At 44.6% G+C, this 24,695-nt stretch overlaps 1 protein-coding gene across 1 annotated transcript in view; it reads right to left on the bottom strand.

The window, feature by feature from the left end:
- The window catches only part of LOC139379359 (SLIT-ROBO Rho GTPase-activating protein 1-like), a 31,855-nt gene extending 18,006 nt beyond the window's left edge, over positions 1–13,849 (bottom strand). Inside the window, exon 1 of the mRNA XM_071122166.1 lies at positions 13,764–13,849. Within this exon, the coding sequence (XP_070978267.1) occupies positions 13,764–13,830 (67 nt within the window). The 5' untranslated portion in view covers positions 13,831–13,849. The remainder of the gene's footprint in view (positions 1–13,763) is intronic.
- Positions 13,850–24,695: the final 10,846 nt, after the last annotated feature.

The following is a 24,695-nucleotide window of genomic DNA, read 5'->3' as shown; positions in this document are numbered from 1 at the left end:
ACTTGCCAATAAACTCATTCACAGAATCAGCGTATACATCAATGTTGTTGTTCAACGCTATCCGGAACATATCCCAGTCCACGTGATCGAAGCAATCTTGAAGCGTGGAATCAGATTGGTCGGACCAGCGTTGAACAGACCAGAGCACGGGCGTTTCCTGTTTTAGTTTCTGTCTATAACCTGGGAGCAACAAAATGGAGTCGTGGTCAGATTTGCTGAAGGAATGGGCGAGGGGGGGCTTTGTATGCGTCGTGGAAGTTAGAGTAACAATGATCCAAAATTTTGTCAGCCCGGGTCACGCATTCGTTACGCTGATAAAATTTAGGGAGATTAGCCTTGTTAAAATCCCCAGCTACAATAAATACAGACTCAGGATATGTGGTTTCCAGTTTACATAGAGTCCAATGAAGTTATTTCAGGGCAGTCGAGGTGTCTGCTTGGGAGGGGATATACACGACTGTGATTTTAATCTAAGAGAATTCTCCTGGTAGATAATGCGGTCGGCATTTGATTGTAAGGAATTCTAGGTCAGGTGAACAAAAGGACTTGAGTTCCAGTATGATGTTATGATCACACCACGACTCGTTAATCATAAGGCATACACCCCCACCCTTCTTCTTACCAGAGAGATGTTTGTTTCTGTCGGTGCGATGCGTGAAGAAACCAGGTGGCTGTACCGACTCTGATAACGTATCCCAAGTAAGCCATGTTTCCATGAAACAGAGAATGTTACAATCGCGGATGTCTCTCTGGATTTGAGAGGTTTGGACCCTTGCTCGGATTTCGTCTACCTTGTTGTCAAGAGACTGGACATTGGCGAGTAGTATACTCGGGAGCGGTGGGCAATGTGCCCGTCAACGGAGCCTGACCAGAAAACCGCTCCGTCTGCGGCGCCGTTGTTTGGGGTCGCCTGCTTTGATCCGATCCATTGTCCTGGGTGGTGGACCAAACAGAGTATCCGCTTCGGGAAAGTCGTATTCCTGGTCATAATGTTGGTAAGTTGACATTGCTCTTATATCCAATAGTTCCTCCCAGTTGTATGTAATAAGACTTAAGATTTCCTGGGGTAACAGTGTAAGAAATAATACACAAAAAAACGAAATACTGCATAGTTTCCTAAGAACGCGAAGCGAGCCAGCCATCTCTGTTGGCGCCGGATACACTCATATATGCATAGTCACTTTAATTATACATTCATGTACATACTACCTCAATTGGCCCGACCAAACAGTGGTCGGGCCCCCGCACATTGGCTAACCGGGGTATCTGCATTGTGTCCCACCACCCGCCACCGCCTCTTTTACACTACTGCTACTCTCTGTTTATCATATATGCATAGTCACTTTAACCATATCTACATGTACATACTACCTCAAATCAGCCCGACTAACCGGTGCCTGTATTTAGTCTCGCAACTGTTATAGCCTCGCTACTGTTATTTTTCACTGTCTTTTTACTGTTGTTTATATTTCTTTACTTACCTATTGTTCATCTAATACCTTTTTTGCACTGTTGGTTAGAGCCTGTAAGTAAGCATTTCACTGTAAGGTCTACTACACCTGTTGTATTCGGCGCACGTAACAAATAAACTTTGATTTGATTTGTGTGCCCAGGGAAGAGCCTGTGCATTCCGAGTTCATCAGTGACAGAAAGAGCACAACAGGAGGGAGAGACAGGGAGAGAAAGAGATGAGTAAAGAAGCAAGGAGGAAATTCTCTTCTATATACTCTTGAGATCCACTCAGCAATGTGTGTCTGTGTGCGTGGCTGAGCTGAGGATGTATTCGTGACCTTTCCTGATCAGAACACACACACACAATGCCATTTCAGTCCAAACTCTTAACAGTCATCTCCATTTCCTCCTTTCTCTTTGATATCAACCTGCAGGGACATCAGGCTTTTTCACAACAATGTGGAGTTCTTTCCTGTGAAAAGTGAAAGCCATTTCCTTTTCTGAGATGAGTGATCATGTGGGCATGAAGGCACTGCAGTGCAGGTGATAAAGTCAGAATATGTTTTATGTGCTCTGTAGTGCTGTGAGAGAGCATGTGAGGGCGAAAGAGTAAGAGAGTTCATCCCACACAGCCCTACAACATGTCCATGTAATTATGATGGGTGTAGAGCCATGTTCAGTGTATGTGGCCTGGCAACCACCTTGGTTGGAATATCCTACTGTTATGTGTGCAGTCCTCAGTATAATAATAATAAATTACATTTGTATAGTGTTTTTCATAGAATCTCAAAGCACTTCAAAAGCAAAAAACAAACAAGCAATACAGTGGGGCAAAAAAAGTATTTAGTCAGCCACCAATTGTGCAAGTTCTCCGACTTAATTTTCATCATAGGTACACTTCAACTATGACAGACAAAATGAGAAAAAAAATCCAGAAAATCACATTGTAGGATTTTTAATGAATTTATTTGCAAACTATGGTGAAAAATAAGTGTTTGGTCAATAACAAAAGTTTCTCAATAATTTGTTATATGCCCTTTGTTGGCAATGACGTTTTCTGTAAGTCTTCACAAGGTTCACACACTGTTGCTGGTATTTTGGCCCATTCCTCCATGCAGATCTCCTCTAGAGCAGTGATGTTTTGGGGCTGTTGCTGGGCAACACGGACTTTCAACTCCCTCCAAAGATTTTCTATGGGGTTGAGATCTGGAGACTGGCAAGGCCACTCCAGGACCTTGAAATGCTTCTTACGAAGCCACTCCTTCGTTGCCCGGGCGGTGTGTTTGGGATCATTGTCATGCTGAAAGACCCAGCCACGTTTCATCTTCAATGCCCTTGCTGATGGAAGGAGGTTGTCACTCAAAATCTCACGATACATGGCCCCATTCATTCTTTCCTTTACACGGATCAGTTGTCCTGGTCCCTTTGCAGAACAACAGCCCCAAAGTATGATGTTTCCACCCCCATGCTTCACAGTAGGTATGGTGTTCTTTGGATGCAACTCAGCATTCTTTGTCCTCCAAACACGACGAGTTGAGTTTTTACCAAAAAGTTATATTTTGGTTTCATCTGACCATATGACATTCTCCCAATCTTCTTCTAGATCATCCAAATGCTCTCTAGCAAACTTCAAACGGGCCTGGACATGTACTGGCTTAAGCAGGGGGACACGTCTGGCACTGCAGGATTTGAGTCCCTGGTGGCGTAGTGTGTTACTGATGGTAGGTTTTGTTACTTTGGTCCCAGCTCTCTGCAGGTCATTCACTAGGTCCCCCCCGTGTGGTTCTGGGATTTTTGCTCCCCGTTCTTGTGATAATTTTGACCCCACGGGGTGAGATCTTGCGTGGAGCCCCAGATCGAGGGAGATTATCAGTGGTCTTGTATGTCTTCCATTTCCTAATAATTGCTACCACAGTTGATTTATTCAAACCAAGCTGCTTACCTATTGCAGATTCAGTCTTCCCAGCCTAGTGCAGGTCTACAATTTTGTTTCTGGTGTCCTTTGACAGCTCTTTGGTCTTGGCCATAGTGGAGTTTGGAGTGTGACTGTTTGAGGTTGTGGACAGGTGTCTTTTATACTGATAACAAGTTCAAACAGGTGCCATTAATACAGGTAACAAGTGGAGGACAGAGGAGTCTCTTAAAGAAGAAGTTACAGGTCTGTGAGAGCCAGAAATCGTGCTTGTTTGTAGGTGACCAAATACTTATTTTCCACCATAATTTGCAAATAAATTCATAAAAAATCCTACAATGTGATTTTCTGGATTTTTTTTTCTCATTTTGTCTGTCATAGTTGAAGTGTACCTATGATGAAAATTACAGGCCTCTCATCTTTTTAAGTGGGAGAACTTGCACAATTGGTGGCTGACTAAATACTTTTTTGCCCCACTGTATATAATTTCAGGTCAACCGATAGAGGCCAAGTCTTTGAAAGCTGCATCCTACAAAGATGGTGAGTGTCCGTTCATGGGTGAATGGAGAGAGCTGGTCAGAGGGTGGTAGATCATTGTTATGGAGTCCGCTGATGATCTTGTAGAGGGCGTCTTACACTTGGACCTGAATGGCGCCGGAGGAGATTTTACGGGCTCTTAACAATTGTGTTTTTTTGCATTATTTGTAACTTATTTTGAACATAATGTTTCTGCCACCATCTCTTATGACCGAAAATAACTTCTGGATATCAGGACAGCAATTACTCACCTTGTACTGGACAAAGATTTTTTCTTTAACGATTCGGACACAAAGGATTTACTTCAGACACCCGACAAGGCCCACATCCCAGTCATTCGCAGGAGAAAGAGACATTGGGGACGTAGGGCGGGGTGCCTTGTAAGGATCCAACGGCAAGTGGGTGATCTGCCTCTACCATCAGTCCTATTAGCTAACGTACAATCATTGGATAACAAAATAGACAAGCTACGATCACGAATATCCTACCAACGGGACATTAAAACTCTAATATCTTATGTTTTACCGAGTCATGGCTGAACAACGACATTGATAAAATACAGCTGGTGGGGTTTACGCTGCATCGGCAAGATAGAACTATTGCCTCCGTTAAAGACAAGGGGTGTGGGTCTGTGTATATTTTTAAACAACAGCTGGTGCACGAAATCTAATATTAAGGAAGTCTCGAGGTTTGGCCTGAGGTAGAGTATCTCATGATAAGCTGTAGACCACACTATTTACCAAAAGAGTTGGTATATTTTTCATAGCTGTCTATTTACCACCACAAACCGATACTGGCACAAAGTCCGCACTCAATGAGTTGTATAAGGCCATAAGCAAACAGGAAAACGCTCATCCAGAGGCAGTGCTTCTAGTAGCCGGGGACTTTAATGCAGGGAAAATTAAATTAGTTTAACCTCATTTCTACCAGCATGTTAAATGTGCAACCAGAGGAAAAAAACTAACTCTAGGCCACCTTTACTCCACACACAGAGACACGCACAAAGCTCTCCCTCACCCTCCATTTGGCAAATCTGAACATAATTCTGTCCTCCTGATTCCTGCTTACAGGCAAAAACTAAAGCAGGAAGCACCAGTGACTCGGTCAATAAAGAAGTGGTCAGATGATGCAGATGCTAAGCTACAGGACTGTTTTGCTAGCACAGACTGGAACATGTTCTGGGATTCTTCCGATAGCAGTGACCACATCAGTCACTGGCTTCATCAATAAGTGTATCGGTGACGTTGTCCCCACATTGACCATACGTACATACCCCAACCAGAAGCCATGGATTACAGGCAGCAGTTTAAGGGTAGAGCTGCCACTTTCAAGGAGCAGGACTCTAACCCGATCGCTTATAAGAAATCCTGCTATGCCATGAGACAAACCATCAAACAGGCAAAGCATCAATACAGCACTAAGATTGAATCATACTACATCGGCTCCAACGCTCGTCGGATGTGGCAGGGCTTGCAAACAACTGTATTACAGACTACAAAGGGAAGCACAGCCGCAAGCTGCCCAGTGACACATGCCTACCAGACAAGCTAAATTACTTCTATGCTCGAGTCGAGGCAAGCAACACTGAAGTATGCATGAGAGCATCAGCTGTTCCGGACGACTGTGTGATCACGCTCTCCATAGCCGATGTGAATAAGACCTTTAAAAACAGGTCAACATTCACAAGGCCTCAGGTCTAGACGGATTGCCAGGATGTGTACTCCGAGCATGTACTGACCAACTGGCAAGTGTCTTCACTGACATTTTCAACCTGCCTGTTTCAACTGAGTTTGTAATACCAACATGTTTCAAGCAGACCACCATAGTCCCTGTGCTCAAGAACACGAAGGTAACCTGCCTAAATGACGACCGACCCGTAGCATTCACGTCTGTAGCCATGAAGTGCTTTGAAAGGTTGGTCATGGCTCACATCAACACCCTTATCCCAGAAACCCTAGACCGACTCCAATTTGAAAACCGGCCCAACAGATCCACAGATGATGCAATCTCTACTGCACTCCACACTGCCCTTTCCCACCTGGACAAAAGGAACACCTACGTGAGAATACTATTCATTGACTACAGCTCAGCGTTCAACACCATAGTTCCTTCAAAGCTCATCACTAAGTTAAAGACCCTTGGAATAAACACCTCCCTCTGCAACTGGATCCTGGACTTCCTGACGGGACGCCCCCAGGTGGTAAGGGTAGGTATCAACACACCTGCGACGCAGATCCTCAACACGTGGGCCCCGTGCTCAGTCCCCTCCCGCTTTTAGGATAATACAGTGCCACCATCGCGGCCAGCTTACAAGGACTGTGCCACCCCCCCTTCTCCTTCTCCATGGCCGACGTGAGTAAGACACTTAAAACGTGTTAATCCTTGCAAGGCTGCTAGCCCAGATGGCATCCCTAGTCGTGTCCTCAGAGCATGCGCAGACCAGCTGGCTGGTGTGTTTACTGACATATTCAATCGCTCCCTATCCTAGACTGCAGTCTCCACATGCTTCAAGATGTCCAGCATTTTTCTTGTACCCAAGAAGGGAAAGGTAACTGAATTAAATGTCTACCGCTCTGTAGCACTCACTTCTGTCATCATGAAGTGCTTTGAGGGGCTGGGCAAGGATCATATCACCACCTTACCGGCCACCCTAGACCCACTTCAGTTTGCATACCCCCCCAACAGGTCCACAGACGATGCATTCACCATCACACTGCCCTATCCCATCTGGACAAGAGGAATACTTTTGTAAGAATGCTGTTCATTTACTAGAGCTCAGCATTCAACACCATAGAACCCTCCAAGCTGGAGGCCCTGGGTCTCAACCCCGCCCTGTGCAATTGGGTCCTGGACTTTGACGGGCCGCCCCCGGTGGTGAAGGTAGGAAACAACATCTCTACTTCGCTGACCCTCAACACCGGGGCCCCACAAGGGTGCGTGCTCAGCCCCCTCCTGTACTCCCTGCTCACCCACGACAGCGTGGCCATGCACGCCTCCAACTCAATCATCAAGTTTGCAGATGACACAACAGTACTGGGCTTGATTACCAACAACAATGAGACAGCCTACAGGAAAGAGGTGATGGCACTCGAAGTGTGGTGTCAGGAAAACAACCTCTCACTCAACGTCAACAAAACAAAGGAGATGATCGTGGACTTCAGGAAACAGCAGAGGGAGCACCCCCCTATCCACATCGAAGGGACAGCAGTGGAGAAGGTGGAAAGTTTTAAGTTCCACGGCATACACATCACAGACAAACTGAAATGGTCCACCCACACAGACAGTGTGGTGAAGAAGGGGCAACAGCGCCTCTTCAAACTCAGGAGGCTGATGAAATTTGGCTTGTCACCCAATACCCTGACAAACTTTTACAGATGCACCATCGAGAGCATCCTGTCAGGCTGTATCACAGCCTGGTACGGGAACTGCACTGCCCTCAACGGCAAGGCTCTCCAGAGGGTGGTGCGGTCTGCACAACGCAAACTACCTGCCCTCCATGACACCTAGAGCACCCAATGTCACAGGCTGGCCAAAAAGACCATCAAGGACAACCACCACCCGAGCCACTGCCTGTTCACCCCGCTACCATCCAGAAGGAGAGGTCAGTACAGGTGCATCAAAGCTGGGACCGAGAGACTGAAAAACAGCTTCTATCTCAAGGCCATCAGACTGCTAAACAGCAATCACTAACTCAGAGAGGCTGTTGCCTATATTGAGACCCAAATCACTGGCCTCTTTAATAAATGGATCACTAGTCACTTTAAATAATGCTACTTTAATAATGTTTTCATATCTAATATTACTCATATCATATGTAAACTCAACAAAAAAAAGAAACATCCTCTCACTGTCAACTGCGTTTATTTTCAGCAAACTTAACATGTGTAAATATTTGTATGAACATAACAAGACTCAACAACTGAGAGATAAACTGAACAAAGACATAAACTGAATAAGTTCCACAGACATGTGACTAACCAAAATGGAATAATGTGTCCCTGAACTAAGGGGGGAGGGTCAAAATCAAAAGTAACAGTCAGTATCTGGTGTGGCCACCAGCTGCATTAAGTACTGCAGTGCATCTCCTCGTGAGATGTTTACCCCACTCTTCCGCCAAGGCACCTGTACATTTCTTAGCCCTCACCCTCCGATCCAACAGTTCCCAGACATGCTCAATGGGATTGAGATCCGGGCTCTTCAGTGGACATGGCAGAACACTGACATTCCTGTCGTGCAGGAAATCACGCACAGAATGAGCAGTATGGCTGGTGGCATTGTCATGCTTGAGGATCATGTCAGGATCAGCCTGAAGGGTACCACATGAGGGAGGAGGATGTCTTCCCTGTAACGCACAGCATTGAGGTTGCCTGAAATGACATCAAGCTCAGTTCGATGATGCTGTGACACACCGCCCCAGACCATGACGGACCCTCCACCTCCAAATCGATCCCACTCCAGAGTACAGGCCTCGGTGTAATGCTCATTCCTTCGACGATAAACGTGAATCCAACCACCCCTGGTGAGACAAAACCGCGACTCGTCAGTGAAGAGAACTTTTTGCCAGTTCTGTCTGGCCCAGCAACAGTGAGCTTGTGCCCATAGGCGACGTTGTTGCCGGTGATGTCTGGTGAGGACCTGCCTTGCAATTGGCCTACAAGCCCTCAGTCCAGCCTTTCGGGGACAGTCTGTGCACTGATGGAGGGATTGTACGTTCCTGGTGTAACTCGGGTAGTTGTTGTTGCCATCCTGTACCAGTCCCGCAGGTGTGATGTTCGGATGTACCGATCCTGTGCAGGTGTTGTTACACATGGTCTCAAATCAAATCAAAGTTTATTTGTCACGTGCACCGAATACAACAGGTATACAACAGGTACTTTACAGTGAAATGCTTACTTACAGGCTCTAACCAATAGTGCAGAAAAGGTATTAGGTGAACAATAGGTAAGTAAAGAAATAAAAACAGTAAAAGGACAGTGGAAAAACAGTAGCGAGGCTATATACAATAGCGAGGCTATAAAAGTGGCGAGGCTACATACAGACACCGGTTAGTCAGGCTGATTGAGGTAGTATGTACAGGTAGATATGGTTAAAGTGACTATGCATATATGATGAACAGAGAGTAGCAGTAGCGTAAAGTGGGGTTGGTGGGTGGCGGGACACAAAGCAGATAGCCCGGTTAGCCAATGTTCTGGAGCACTGGTTGGTTGGGCCAATTGAGATAGTATGTACATATGTACATGAATGTATAGTTAAAGTAACTGTGCATATATGATAAACAGAGAGTAGCAGCAGCATAAAAGAGGGTTGGGGGGGGCACACAATGCAAATAGTCCGGGTAGCCAATTGATTACCTGTTCAGGAGTCTTATGGCTTGGGGATAAAAACTGTTGAGAAGCCTTTTTGTCCTAGACTTGGCACTCCGGTACCGCTTGCCATGCGGTAGTAGAGAGAATAGTCTATAATTGGGGTGGCTGGGGTCTTTGACCATTTTTAGGGCCTTCCTCTGACACCGCCTGGTGTAGAGGTCCTGGATGGCAGGCAGCTTTGCCCCAGTGATGTACTGGGCGTACGCACTATCCTCTGTAGTGCCTTGTGGTCGGAGGCCGAGCAATTGCCGTACCAGGCAGTGATGCAACCATGCTCTCGATGTTGCAGCTGTAGGTCTGTGGTCTGCCACTGCGAGGACGATCAGCTGTCCGACCTGTCTCCCTGTAGCACTGTCTTACGTGTCTCACAGTACAGACATAGCAATTTATTGCCCTGGCCACATTTGCAGTCCTCATGCCTCCTTGCAGCATGCCTAAGGCACGTTCGCGCAGATGAGCAGGGACCCTGGGCATATTTCTTTGTGTTTTTCAGTTAGTAGAAAGGCCTCTTTAGTGTCCTAAGTTTTCATATCTGTGACCTTAATTGCCTACCGTCTGTAAGCTGTTAGTGTCTTAACGACCGTTCCACAGGTGCATGTTCGTTAATTGTTTATGGTTCATTGAACAAGCATGGGAAACTGTGTTTAAACCCTTTACAATGAAGATCTGTGAAGTTATTTGGATTTTTACGAATTATCTTTGAAAGACAGGGTCCTGAAAAAGGGACGTTTCTTTTTTTGCTGAGTTTATATACTGTATTTTATACCATCTATTGCACCTTGCCTATGCCGCTCGGCCATCGCTAATCCATATACAGTGCCTTGCGAAAGTATTCGGCCCCCTTGAACTTTGCGAACTTTTGCCACATTTCAAGCTTCAAACATAAAGATATAAAACTGTATTTTTTGTGAAGAATCAACAACAAGTGGGACACAATCATGAAGTGGAACGACATTTATTGGATATTTCAAACTTTTTTAACAAATCAAAAACTGAAAAATTGGGCGTGCAAAATTATTCAGCCCCTTTACTTTCAGTGCAGCAAACTCTCTCCAGAAGTTCAGTGAGGATCTCTGAATGATCCAATGTTGACCTAAATGACTAATGATGATAAATACAATCCACCTGTGTGTAATCAAGTCTCCGTATAAATGCACCTGCACTGTGATAGTCTCAGAGGTCCGTTAAAAGCGCAGAGAGCATCATGAAGAACAAGGAACACACCAGGCAGGTCCGAGATACTGTTGGGAAGAAGTTTAAAGCCGGATTTGGATACAAAAAGATTTCCCAAGCTTTAAACATCCCAAGGAGCACTGTGGAAGCGATAATATTGAAATGGAAGGAGTATCAGACCACTGCAAATCTACCAAGACCTGGCCGTCCCTCTAAACTTTCAGGTCATACAAGGAGAAGACTGATCAGAGATGCAGCCAAGAGGCCCATGATCACTCTGGATGAACTGCAGAGATCTACAGCTGAGGTGGGAGACTCTGTCCATAGGACAACAATCAGTCGTATATTGCACAAATCTGGCCTTTATGGAAGAGTGGCAAGAAGAAAGCCATTTCTTAAAGATATCCATAAAAAGTGTCGGTTAAAGTTTGCCACAAGCCACCTGGGAGACACACCAAACGTGGAAGAAGGTGCTCTGGTCAGATGAAACCAAAATTGAACTTTTTGGCAACAATGCAAAACGTTATGTTTGGCGTAAAAGCAACACACCATCCCCACTGTCAAACATGGTGGTGGCAGCATCATGGTTTGGGCCTGCTTTTCTTCAGCAGGGACAGGGAAGATGGTTAAAATTGATGGGAAGATGGATGGAGCCAAATACAGGACCATTCTGGAAGAAAACCTGATGGAGTCTGCAAAAGACCTGAGACTGGGACGGAGATTTGTCTTCCAACAAGACAATGATCCAAAACATAAAGCAAAATCTACAATGGAATGGTTCAAAAATAAACATATCCAGGTGTTAGAATGGCCAAGTCAAAGTCCAGACCTGAATCCAATCGAGAATTTGTGGAAAGAACTGAAAACTGCTGTTCACAAATGCTCTCCATCCAACCTCACTGAGCTCAAGCTGTTTTGCAAGGAGGAATGGGAAAAAAATTCAGTCTCTCGATGTGCAAAACTGATAGAGACATACCCCAAGCGACTTACAGCTGTAATCGCAGCAAAAGGTGGCGCTACAAAGTATTAACTTAAGGGGGCTGAATAATTTTGCACGCCCAATTTTTCAGTTTTTGATTTGTTAAAAAAGTTTGAAATATCCAATAAATGTCGTTCCACTTCATGATTGTGTCCCACTTGTTGTTGATTCTTCACAAAAAAATACAGTTTTATATCTTTATGTTTGAAGCCTGAAATGTGGCAAAAGGTCGCAAAGTTCAAGGGGGCCGAATACTTTCGCAAGGCACTGTATTTATATGTACATATTCTTATTTCGATTTGTGTGTATTAGGTAGTTGTTGGGGAATTGTTAGATGACTTGTTAGTTATTACTGCACTGTCAGAACTAGAAGCATAAGCATTTCGCTACACTCGCATAAACATCTGCTAAACATGTGTATGTGACCAATAAAATTAGATTTGATTTACTCCCTGTTCATCCATGACTGCATTGCCAGGCACGACTCCAACACCATCATGAAGTTTTTCCCAACGACACAACACTGACAACGATGAAACAGCCTATAGAGAGGAGGTCAGAGACCTGGCTGTGTGGTGCCAGGATAACAACCTCTCCCTCAATGTGATCAAGACAAAGGAGATGATTGCGGACTACAGGAAAAGGAGGACCGAGCACACCCCCATTCTCATCTACGGGACTGTAGTGGTGCAGGTTAAGAGCTTCAAGTTCCTTGGTGTCCACATCACCATCAAACTATCATGGTCCAAACACACCAAGACTGTCGTGAAGAGGTCACGACAAAGCCTATTCCCCCTCAGGAGACTGAAAAGATTTGGCATGGGTCCTCAGATTCTCAAAATGTTCTACAGCTGCACCATCGAGAGCATCCTGCATCTCCGCCTGGTATGGCAACTGCTCGGCCTCCGACCAGAAGGTACTACAGGGTAGTGTGTACTGCCCAGTACATCACTTGGGCCAGGTGGCTGGAGTCTAACATTTTTTTGGGCCTTCCTGTGACACTGCCTGGTATAGAGGTCCTGGATGGCAGGAAGCTTGTCTTGGTGTGTTTGGACCATGATAGTTTGATGGTGATGTGGACACCAACTACACTTACATGTACATATTACCTCAATTACCTCGACTAACCTGTGCCCCACACATTGACTCTGTACCAGTACCTCCTGTATAAAGCCTCGCTACAGTTATTTTGACTTAACACTGATTTTTCTTAAAACTGCATTGTTGGTAAGGGCTTGTAAGTAAACATTTCACTGTAAGGTCTACGCCGAGTACCTGTTGTACTCGGCGTATGTGACAAATAACATTTGATTTGATTATAGCCACTGCACTTCTCCTCTTCCACTCTGTGTAACACAGTGGAGGATGCTGATACCTCAGCAGCTCCGGGCGCCAGAACGCTCACCACACAAAGTAGCCAGGTCACCCGTGATTACAAGTCTGTATTCAACATCCATCCATGACTGAGGATGTATTTAGTTCAGTGCTATTGTAAGATGTGACATTTAACAGAATCCGTCTCACGTGGAACACCTGTACAGTCAGTCAGTGCTCTCCCCAGATGCTTTCCTCATCTCATACCGTACCACAGGACATCGTGGTGGGGAGACGGTGCAGTTCCATAGTTACAGCACTGTGCAGAGGTCCGACTGTCACAGTAACCATAACACGCCTCTCTCCTTGGGGACATCAGTGGGGTTGACAAGACGATGAAACCTATGCCATGTCCCACTCCCACCATACGCAGAGTGCAGTGCTCATTATATACAGTTTGTCAGACACACCGGGGGAGGGGGCCTGCTGCAGTCACAGCCTCTGAAGTAAACCAATACATGCAAACCATTAGTGGAACAGAACCAACACAGACAGAGAGACATAAAGAGCTCCCAGCTATGACAAATACCCACTACTACTCCACTCTATACCCACTGACTGTAGTGTAGCCTACTACTGGCAAACACCCTCACTTCCACATGGCTGAGAATGATCAAGGGTGCTGCAGAATCCACCCCTCATCCTCTCCCCACCAGGCACCTTACAGCACTCAGGATGAACCCAGAGATACTAACTTCTCATTATGAGGTGTCATCCCCACTACACATCCATTTTCCAAACAAGCCATGTGTGAGAGGCGGTTGATCAGACATAATAGGCAGGTGTAGTGTACATGGACAGGTGTGTGTGTGTATATGAATGTGCCTATGAGAGAGGGGGATGTATAAACATGAGGGTGTGTATGAGGGGTGTATATGTGTGCGTACATATCGGTGTGTGCATGTGCGCGGGTTCGCGTGGGTGTGGATGTGTGACGCGTTAGTGATAATTGTTTCTTAGAAAAACATACCTTTCACCTGGCTCTCATACTCTGCAATTATCTCCTTGTCCTTCTTGCTCCTGACCAGGTTCGACATGTCGGCGCACTAACGATGGTCAATCAGATAACGGTCCGAATATTGATTATTCCGTTCCACCGCGCGTCCACGATGCCCGAGGCACTATCGCAAACCACAGGTTACATACTAGGGAATAGATCCACTGACTGCCGCAACAGAATGTATTATTCCTCCCCAAGGGATGGCGGATACAACGCTCAATCATCCAGAATCACCCTTTCCATAGAGCCGTCCGTGACCGCCTGAGCCATGCTACGGGTTCTGTGAGCTGTCAACTGGGAAGCAGGTAGTAACAAATTCCCATTAGCAAGCTCAATGAGCGCGGCAGAAGCCTACACACACTGGGCTGCGGTAAGAGAGGGGTGCACGCCCACTAGGTAATCCAGCGGTACACTGGTCCGTCTCGTTCGCCGGAGTTTCTCCCGGGGTGTTTGCGTGAGTGTGTGTACTATGTACAATTTATGTCTGTGACCTAACCCTGTAGTAACCTTTCACACAAACTATGAGCTACGCTACACTGCATGCTGCTCAATGCCATGGGAAAGGGTGAAACTCGGGGGCGTGTACCCAGAGATGATTGACAGTTAAGCCGACAGTGACCACTTAAGCCTTGTTCACATTGGCAGTTTGAAGTGACTCAAATCTTTTTTCGATTCGAGCCCGTATCTTTTCCTGCAGTCTTAACAGGCAAAAAGCACATGGAATCAGATGTTTTATTTAACCAGGAAAGTCAGTTATTTAGAACAAATTCTTAATTACAATGACAGCCTACCGAAAGGCCTCCTGAGGGGAAGGGGGCTGGGATTAAAAATAAATGAAAATATAGGACAAAAACACATGACAGGAGAGACAACTCGACATAAAGAGAGACCTAATACAACATAGCATGGCAGCAACACATGGTAGCAGCACAAAACAGGGTACAAATATTATTGAGCACAGACAACAGCAAGAAGGTAGAGACAACAATACATCACACAAAGCAGCCACAACTATCACTAAGTGTGTCCATGATTGAGTCTTTAAATGAAGAGATTGAGATAAAACTTTCCACTTTGAGTGTTTGTTGCAGCTCATTCCGATGCCTAATGGACTCCCGACGGGGAGTGGGCTCCGATACCTTGTGGACAGGGAGGGGTACGGCCCCGAGGAACAGTGTTGGGTTCCGGTGGATGACATTCTGGATCCGAACATCATCCGTGATTTCCATCTTCGCCGACCGGCCGTTACTCTGACCGGCATCGTCCTGTGGCTACTCCCTTCCGGCTTCGACGTCGCTGGTTTACTAACCACCGGTCCTGGCAACCATCATTACACACACCTGGCATCATCATGAGGCACACCTGGACTCCATTGCCTCCCCTTTATCTGGCACTCCCTTAGGTTCATTCCCCAGGCAGTATTGTTTCTGTGTTTCATGTCAAGAAACATGTTGTATCGTTCCATGTTCCTTCTTTTATTAAACTTACCACCTGCACCTACTTCTCGACTCTCTGCATCACAGTGGCCAAATTTTGTCATCAAAGTCTGGCATTCTCTGGATTAATGCTGCTTTCAAGACAACTGGGAACTCAGGGGAGGCCAATCAAAGCTACTGTAGACATAACGTGATTTGATGTCATTATCTGTGGCCAATCACCTTGAGCCTTCTTGGATGGGCACATCTAATGTAACTCAATGGCAGCACCCAAGGGGCTAGTTTTAGAGCTCTACCCTTAGACATGGCGGTGACGTACTGTAGAGTCCCCATGAGTGACAACACTGAGCCAATCACTGCACAACACTCTGTAATTTCTGTTGGCTTGCCCCACCACCACAAAAAGCACTGAGCTTGGCTGAAACACCTGCATTTTGGAGCTGCCTTACTCAAGAAAACAAAAAGGAGACCATGTTTGTATGTGGCTTTGTTAATCTCAATTATATTTTTACAGTGTTTGCAAACTGATATGTGCCAGGTATTAATGGCAAAATAACATGCAAAACGGGCAACAACAAAAAAATCTAAAAATGTGGGGCTCAAAACAGATGGGGCTCAAAAGGCCCTGAATGACAGGTCGCTACAGATGACTGATAGGTCAGTTATTACAATCCTAATTAGGTCATTTGTGAGATTCATTTAGAGGGGGTTTGGGTCAGCAGTGCAACACAGGTGCGTGCCTGCAGGTAGCCTAAAATAACTTGTTTTCTACAGTATGGAGGAGACACATTTCAACTCTTTGAGGTAAGTGCTAACAGAGAAAGACTGGCTATAGTTGAAAGGGGGTCTAGAAGCTTGCATGAAATAGAGAAAATTACAAGCCATAATAGCTGCGTTTACACAGGCAGCCCAATTCTGATCTTTTATTGGCAAAATATCTGATTGGACTAAAGACCAATTTGTGGCAAAAGAACACAATTGGGCTGCATGTAAATGCAGCCAATGTTGCTTATTGAATTCTTATTCTGAGGACACAGTACTGGATTTAACTCTAGCCAAGCATTAATTAGAAAGGCAACCAATTAACTGAAATCTACCAGTAATTATTATATGGAATATTGTCATAAATATAGCTAGATATATCTGGAGTAACTCAAATAGTCCTAGTTGGCCATTTTAACTTACAGTTCATAACCATGTGGGAAAGTGGTATTTACCAGTTGGATGCATTCACATGCTTTGAACTGGTTGAGAAACACGGATTGTTTCAATATACCCCTGCCTACATGTACAGAGCCTTCAGAAAGTATTCATGCCCCTTGACCTAGGAACATAGACTACATCTCTGTAATTTTCTAGTCCTTTACTTTTTCCACACTGTCGTGTTACAGCCTGAATTTCAAATGGATTCAATTGAGATTTTGTGTCACTGGCCTACATACAATATCCCATAATGTCAAAGTGGAATTCTGTTTTTAGAAATGTTTTTACACTTGGTTATGAACGCAGGGTTAGTTTTGGAATGGGAGTTATTTGTTCAGGGCAGGTGGGGCTCAAAACAGGCAGGGCTCAAAACAGGCCCCATCTGCCCTGAACAAATAACTTAGCTATATAGCTATATATATACACACACACAGTACCACAATCAAACGTTTGGACACACCTACTCATTCATGGGTTTTTCTTTATTTTTTTTACAATTTTCTACATTGTAGAATAATAGTGAAGACACCAAAATTATGAAAATTACCAAAACACCGAAATTTACAGTTGATTTGTCAGAGGACAAACAATCCACAGAGACAAACTGATATCTTTCCGAAAGATAAGATCTAAACCAGGCCAGAACTTGTCAGTGTAGACCAATTTGGGTTTCCAATCTCTCCAAAAGAATGTGGTGACCGATGTTATCAAAAGCAGCACTAAAGTCTAGGAGCACGAGGAGATGCCGAGCCTTGGTCTGACGCCATTAAAAGGTAATTTACCACCTTCACAAGTGCAGTCTCAGTGCTATGATGGGGTCTAAAACCAGAATGAAGCGTTTCATATATATTGTTTGTTTGCAGGAAGGCAGCGAGTGGCTGTGCAACAGCTTTTCCTAACATTTTTGAGAGGAATGGAAGATTCGATATCGGCTGTTTTTTATATTTTCTGGTTCAAGGTTTGGCTTTTTCAAGAGAGGCTTTATTACTGCCACTTTTAGTGAGTTTGGTACACATCCGGTGGATAGAGAGCCGTTTATTATGTTCAACATAGGAGGGCCAAGCACAGCAAGTAGCTCTTTCAGTAGTTTAGTTGGAATAGGGTCCAGTATGCAGCTTGAAGTTTTAGAGGCCATGATTACAATCATCAATGTGTCAAGAGATATAGTATTAAAAAACCTGAGTCTCTCCCTTGATCCTAGGTCCTGGCAGAGTTGTGCCGACTCAGGACAACTGAGCTTTGGAGGAATACGCAGATTTAAAGAGGAGTCCGTAATTTGCTTTCTAATGATCTTTTCCTCAAAGAAGTTCATGAATTTATCACTGCTGAAGTGAAAGCCATCCTCTCTTGGAGAATGTTGCTTTTTGGTTAGCTTTGCGACAGTATCAAAAATACATTTTGGATTGTTCTTATTTTCCTCAATTAAGTTGGAAAAATAGGATGATCGAGCAGCAGTGAGTGCTCTTCAATACTGCACGGTACTGTCTTTCCAAGCTAGTCGGAAGACTTCCAGTTTGGTGTGGCGCCATTTCCGTTCCAATTTTCTGGAAGCCTGCTTCAGAGCTCGGGTATTTTCTGTATACCAGATCTAGTTTCATATGACAAATGTTTTTAGGGGTGTGACTGCATCTAGGGTATTGCGCAAGGCTAAATTGAGTTCCTCAGTTAGGTGGTTAACTGATTTGTGTACTCTGACGTGGGTAGGTGGAGGGTGTCTGGAAGGGCATCTAGGAATCTTTGGGTTGTCTGAGAATTTATAGCACTGCTTTTGATGATCCTTGGTTGGGGTCTGAGCAGTTTATTTGTTGCGATTGCAAACGTAATAAAATGGTGGTCCGATAGTCCAGGATTGAGGAAAAGCATTAAGATCCACAACATTTATTCCACGGGACAAAACTAGTCCAGAGTATGACTGTGGCAGTGAGTAGGTCCAGAGATATGTTGGACAAAACCCACTGAGTTGATGATGGCTCCGAAAGCCTTTTGGAGTGGGCCTGTGGACTTTTCCATGTGAATATTAAAGTCACCAAAAATGTGAATATTATCTGCCATGACTACAAGGTCCGATAGGAATTCAGGGAACTCGGTCAGGAACGCTATATATGGCCCAGGAGGCCTGTAAACAGTAGCTATAAAAAGTGAGTAGGCTGCATAGATTTCATGACTAGACGCTCAAAAGACGAAAACGTCATTCTTTTTTGTAAATAGAAATTTGCTATCGTAAATGTTAGCAACACGGAGCCTTTGCGGGATGCGTGGGGGATATGGTCACTAGTGTAACCAGGAGGTGAGGCCTCATTTAACACAGTAAATTCATCAGGCTTAAGCCATGTTTCAGTCAGGCCAATCACATCAACATTATGATCAGTTATTAGTTCATTAAGTAGCCCTATATTAAGTAGCCCTATTTTGAGATATCACAATCTCTTTCAATCATGGCAGGAATGGAGGTCTTTATTCCAGTGAGATTGTTAAGGCGAACACCGCCATGTTTAGTTTTGCCCAACCTAGATCGAGGCACAGACACGGCCTCAATGGGGATAGCTGAGCTAACTACACTGACTGTGCTAGTGGCAGGCTCCACTATGCTGGCAGGCTGGCTAACAGCTCATCACTCCCCCTAACTGGGAGGGGGCCAGAGACAATTACTCAATGCCGACACATCTTCCTAGCTGATTTACACGCTGAAGCTATGTTGTGCTTGGTGACCTCTGACTATTTCCTCCTAACATCGTTTGTGCCGACGTGGATAACAATATCCCTATACTCTCTACACTCACCAGTTTTAGCTTTAGCCAGCACTATCTTCAGATTAACCTTAACGTCGGTAGCCCTGCCCACTGGTAAACAGTGTATGATTGCTGGGTGATTCGTTTTAAGTCTAATACTGCGGGTAATGGAGTCACCAATGACTAGGATTTTCAATCTGTCAGAGCTAATGGTGGGAGGCTTCAGCGTTTCAGACCCCGTAACGGGAGGAGTAGAGACCAGAGAAGGCTCTGCCTCTGACTCCGACCCGTTGCTTAACGGAGAGAACCGATTGAAATATTCTGTTGGCTGAATGAGCGACACCGGTTGAGCATTTCTACAGCATTTCCTTCCAGAAGCCATGAGAAAATTGTCCGGCTGCGGGGACTGTGCGAGTGGATTTATACTACTACCTTTACTTACTGGTGGCACAGACACTGTTTCATCCTTTCCTACACATAAATTACCCTTGCCTAACGATTGCGTCTGAAGCTGGGCTTGCAGCACAGCTATCCTATATCCTATATACAGGCGATCGTTCTCCTGTATAATACGAGTACAGTGACTGCAATTAGAAGGCATCATGTTAATGTTACTACTTAGCTTCGGCTGGTGGAGGTCCTGACGAACCACGTCCAGATAAAGCGTTCGGGGTGAAAAAATGGAATGAAAAAAGTTGAGCGAGGGATAAACTAAAAATATAAACTGTAATTAAAAAGTAAAAACCGTAAAGTTGGCAGGTATTAAAGTAAGGTTAGCAACAAACCACACAGCAGCACGTAAACAAGTTTTTCCGAGTTCCCGGTTGTCTTGAAAGCACCACAAATAGAGAATGGCAGACTTTGGTGACAAAGTTTGCCCACAAGAAGGACTGCCGCTTCACCTTCTTGTTCAAGTGAGCACAGCACATCAAGGTGAGTCCAAAAATGTGTTTTATGCTGTAGCTATGAAAGAAATACTAAGTGTATGTGCCTCACCCTAATAATTTGGTCCCTTTCCCTCTCATAACTTAGCCTACTGTTCTGACTTGGTGGTGCACATGTAGCCTGTTTTAGAGAAATGTAATTATCGAATATTGTAAGAGCTTTTATTGTCTGTGTATATGCCCCCTTTATTATTCATATGATTCTGACGTGGTGTACAGGGAGAATACTGTAAGAATGGCCCATGTTCTGAATTCTGTCGCTGCTCATTTCAAAAGTGCTGAACAAATAGTGATATTGCCTACATCAAATCAAATCAAATAAAATTTATTTTTATATAGCCTTTCGTACATCAGCTGATATCTCAAAGTGCTGTACAGAAACCCAGCCTAAAACCCCAAACAGCAAGCAATGCAGGTGTAGAAGCACGGTGGCTAGGAAAAACTCCCTAGAAAGGCCAAAACCTAGGAAGAAACCTAGAGAGGAACCAGGCTATGTGGGGTGGCCAGTCCTCTTCTGGCTGTGCCGGGTGGAGATTATAACAGAACATGGCCAAGATGTTCAAATGTTCATAAATGACCAGCATGGTCGAATAATAATAAGGCAGAACAGTTGAAAGAAACTGGAGCAGCAGCACGGCCAGGTGGACTGGTGACAGCAAGGAGTCATCATGTCAGCTAGTCCTGGGGCATGGTCCTAGGGCTCAGGTCCTCTGAGAGAGAGAAAGAGAGAATTAGAGAACGCACACTTAAATTCACACAGGACACCGAATAGGACAGGAGAAGTACTCCAGATATAACAAACTGACCCTAGCCCCCCGACACATAAACTACTGCAGCATAAATACTGGAGGCTGAGACAGGAGGGGTCAGGAGACACTGTGGCCCCATCCGAGGACACCCCCGGACAGGGCCAAACAGGAAGGATATAACCCCACCCACTTTGCCAAAGCACAGCCCCCACACCACTAGAGGGATATCTTCAACCACCAACTTACCATCCTGAGACAAGGCTGAGTATAGCCCACAAAGACCTCCGCCACGGCACAACCCAAGGGGGGGGGCGCCAACCCAGACAGGATGACCACATCAGTGAATCAACCCACTCAGGTGACGCACCCCCTCCAGGGACAGCATGAGAGAGCCCCAGTAAGCCAGTGACTCAGCCCCTGTAATAGGGTTACATCCGTCTTAGCTCTCTCATTAATGTCTTCATTGAAATTACGGATTGCATCTGATCCACTCATCGTTCCCTTATGCCATAGTTTGTACATCTCAATTGTCCGTAGAAACCACATTTGTTTAAGCAAGTCAGCCATATCAGCTATGTATTTTTAAAGGAAGGAAATTAAGCTGAATGAACTGTTTCGCTGCCAGACAAGGCTCTGCTGATAGCCAGGTGTAGCGGTGGTAAGGATTCACTCCATGGTTCTGAAAAGAAAGCTCTGCTGTTGGGACAGCTTTATGTAGACTCTACAGGTTTGTGGGCACTGTTTGTCACCATTATAGTGCCATGAATGTATTGTTTAGTGTTGTGTAGTGGCTTTGCTGGCATGCATCAACATTTTGGGGGGGAGTTTGCCCCACCAAGATTGACATTGCCACTGCCCCCAGGACCTGCTCATTCCGCTGTGTGTTGATGCAGACTGGTCTGCCATCTCGTGACACTATGCATATCGACGGACAAGACTGCATCCTGAAGCGGGTTCTATGGCCCTGCAGCATGCTGCCACCAGATGGCAGTAGAGTCCTGCTAGTCACTCCACTCATACATCCTCTGTGCCTAGCTCTTTATAGAATATTATTTTATTTCTTATATATAGACAATAATACATGGTTTCTTGGTGGAGATAATGAATATGAGGTTGAAAAGTGGTAGAATTACCCTTTAAACAATATGTCAGAACACCACTGGCAGGCATGCTGTTGTGTTGGCCCTAGTGGTCTCCCATTTCTAGCTTGATAAATTAGGGATAGAGTGGATGTAGGATATGATACTGTGGGAGGGGTCTACATGATCATGTTCAAAGTCCTTCAGACTCGTCATGCTACTGGGGTGGAATAAAAGCTTGCAACCACACAGGCCCTTTACGGATAGAGAACAATCAATCATGTTGGGCCTGGTTGAGAGGTTAAGAGCATATGCTCATCTGCAGAAATCAGTGCATAGTCAGTCATATAGGCTATGAGAAACGTTACTGTATGCTGTTACCATGGTGTTCATGCAAACAAACCCACACTGATGACATCGGCAGACATCTCATCCAATCAGAGAGTTTCCGCTTCTCACTCACTATAATTTATTTACATGAATTGGATTACCTCATGGAGCAAAAATTGATTTCATTTATTAAGATCATTTTCCAAATGCTTACTTTCCACCTGTAACTATCGATGGGAGATGAAGACTGCGGTAACTTCCAGGTTGAGAGGAAGTAATGTTAGTTGAAGGTAAAGGTTAGTTGAAAAATTGCTGCCCAGGCTTTATGCTAGCTAAACTGTAGGGGAGAGTGGGTTAAATTGAGCCAAAGGGTTCGTTGAACCACCACTTGTTTCGAGGAAACCATACACAAAATGAATCATGTGACTAAATATTTAGGAAGAGGTCCTAAACCTAGCATGAAAGTGCATCCTTGTAGCTGTGTGGGCTAATATAGTCAAAATGTTTGCCTTGGGGTAACCTTGAGCCAATGTCCATGGGGTATGTTGTCCGTTTTATGCATAATGGAGTAGATTTAGACTTAGGAAATGTACGTTTTTCCAACGCATGCCCTTACCTTGCACTTCTCAGTAGTTGGTATTCAGATTTACTTTATGCAGGCTCGTAACTGGCTTTGCAGGCAAGGTTCCCTTCCACAGTCTGAATAAATTTTATTCAACCGCTGAAAACCCTCCCATTTACTGGCCAACAGATTTTCCAACATTTTCTTGTAGAGTTTTCATTTAATAAGAGTTTTCAGTAGATTTATCTTAAGCTATCCCTTTAAATACGGTTTACCTTTCCAATTTTGTCGACAGACTCACTAGAATACATCGAAATAAATATTGGAAGGTGAAAAAAAAGTGTACAATAGGGGTTGAACAATAGGCTAGTCCTATAAATCCTATCCTAATCATGGAACTGTAATGACAAAGGTCAGTCATCGTGAGCCGTGCTCCAGGTTTAAGCGGCTACGTATGGTCCGCGTTACATAATGATTCAAATAGGCTACATATCCCAAATTATTGCACAACGTTAGCATAATACGATCTACTATTGCTAACAACCCTCAAGAACAACTACACGGACGTGACAGGGAAAGGTAAACAGAATGGAATGGAACACTACAAGTATGTGGGTATTACATAGAGTGGCTAATATTTAACATGGTACAAATTGCCAAATAAAATGGAGGAAAGCCAGGGAATATAATTAAAACATTAGAAAGCGCATAAATCAACTTGATAGGTTCGGTGCTACAAAAGCCGATAGCTTGGTTAGCTGGTTGCCTAGCGTTTAAGAGCGTTGAGCCAGTAGCCGAAAAGTCGTTAGTTCAAATCCGGTAAGGTGGAAAAATCTGCTGTTCTGCCCTTGAGCAAGGCAGTTAACCCCCAACAACAACTGCTTCCAGGGCGCTGATGAAGGCAGCCCTGCACCTCTCTGATTCAGAGGGGTTGGGTTAAATCCAGAAGATACATTTGGGTTGAATGCATTATGCTGTGCAACGACTAGGTATCCTCTTTCTCTTCCCTTGGGTCTCCAAATTTCATCCCTGCAAATTATGAGGGTTTACAATAAAAAAAAATTGAATTATAGTATAGCTTTTTATAGCCGAAATACATGTCATGTTGATATGATTTTCAGTTTGCTTCCATATAACTGGTTTCACATTATTCTCCAGGGAAAAAATATAAAACAATTGCTCTTTGTATTTACAATCCCGTTCTCCAAACGGATTCCTCATTTACCTAGCTATTATCAATAGCTTTATATCAATTTATACATGACAGTGCATATAAATAACAGCATTCTCCATCAGAAAAAAAATAGATGGTTCTTCCACTTGGAACCTGGTTCGCTCAACCTTTTTCATGGTTTTCTTGCGCGTAAAGGTGGTGGAATTAAGTCAAAGTCAGAATATGGAGTATCTATAGACACCCCTCCACCACAACTTCATTTGATCTCCACCTGTCACGACTTCCACCGAAGGTGGCTCCTCTCCCTGTTCGGGCGGTGCTCTGCGGTCGTCGTCGCTGGCCTACTAGCTGCTACCGATCCATTTTTCTTTTTCGTTTGTGTCTGTCTGTTTTGTTTACACCTGTGTCCTATTAGTTAATTTCGGTGGGTTTATTAACCTCCGCTGCCTGCTATGCATTGTGCGGGATTATTTGCTGTTTGCTATGTTAGGGGTGCGTGATTGCGCCACGTTTTTTTTTTTTTTTTTTTTCCCTCTCACGGTTGTTGGACCGTTTGGACTGTAATTAGGAGTAGAGTTTTCTCCTCCGTGTGTTACGTTATTTCCCTGTGTGTGGCGACTTCGTTGGGTGTGTTTCCCCACCTGTTGTTGTGTTGAGACTTTCAAATAAACATTGTGCTACTGGGACTTCCTTGAT

This window comes from Oncorhynchus clarkii, chromosome 21, assembly GCF_045791955.1.
Source record: "Oncorhynchus clarkii lewisi isolate Uvic-CL-2024 chromosome 21, UVic_Ocla_1.0, whole genome shotgun sequence".
Taxonomy (NCBI): domain Eukaryota; kingdom Metazoa; phylum Chordata; class Actinopteri; order Salmoniformes; family Salmonidae; genus Oncorhynchus; species Oncorhynchus clarkii.
Note: the sequence above shows the minus strand (reverse complement) of the source record. Positions and strands in the feature narration are given on the sequence as shown.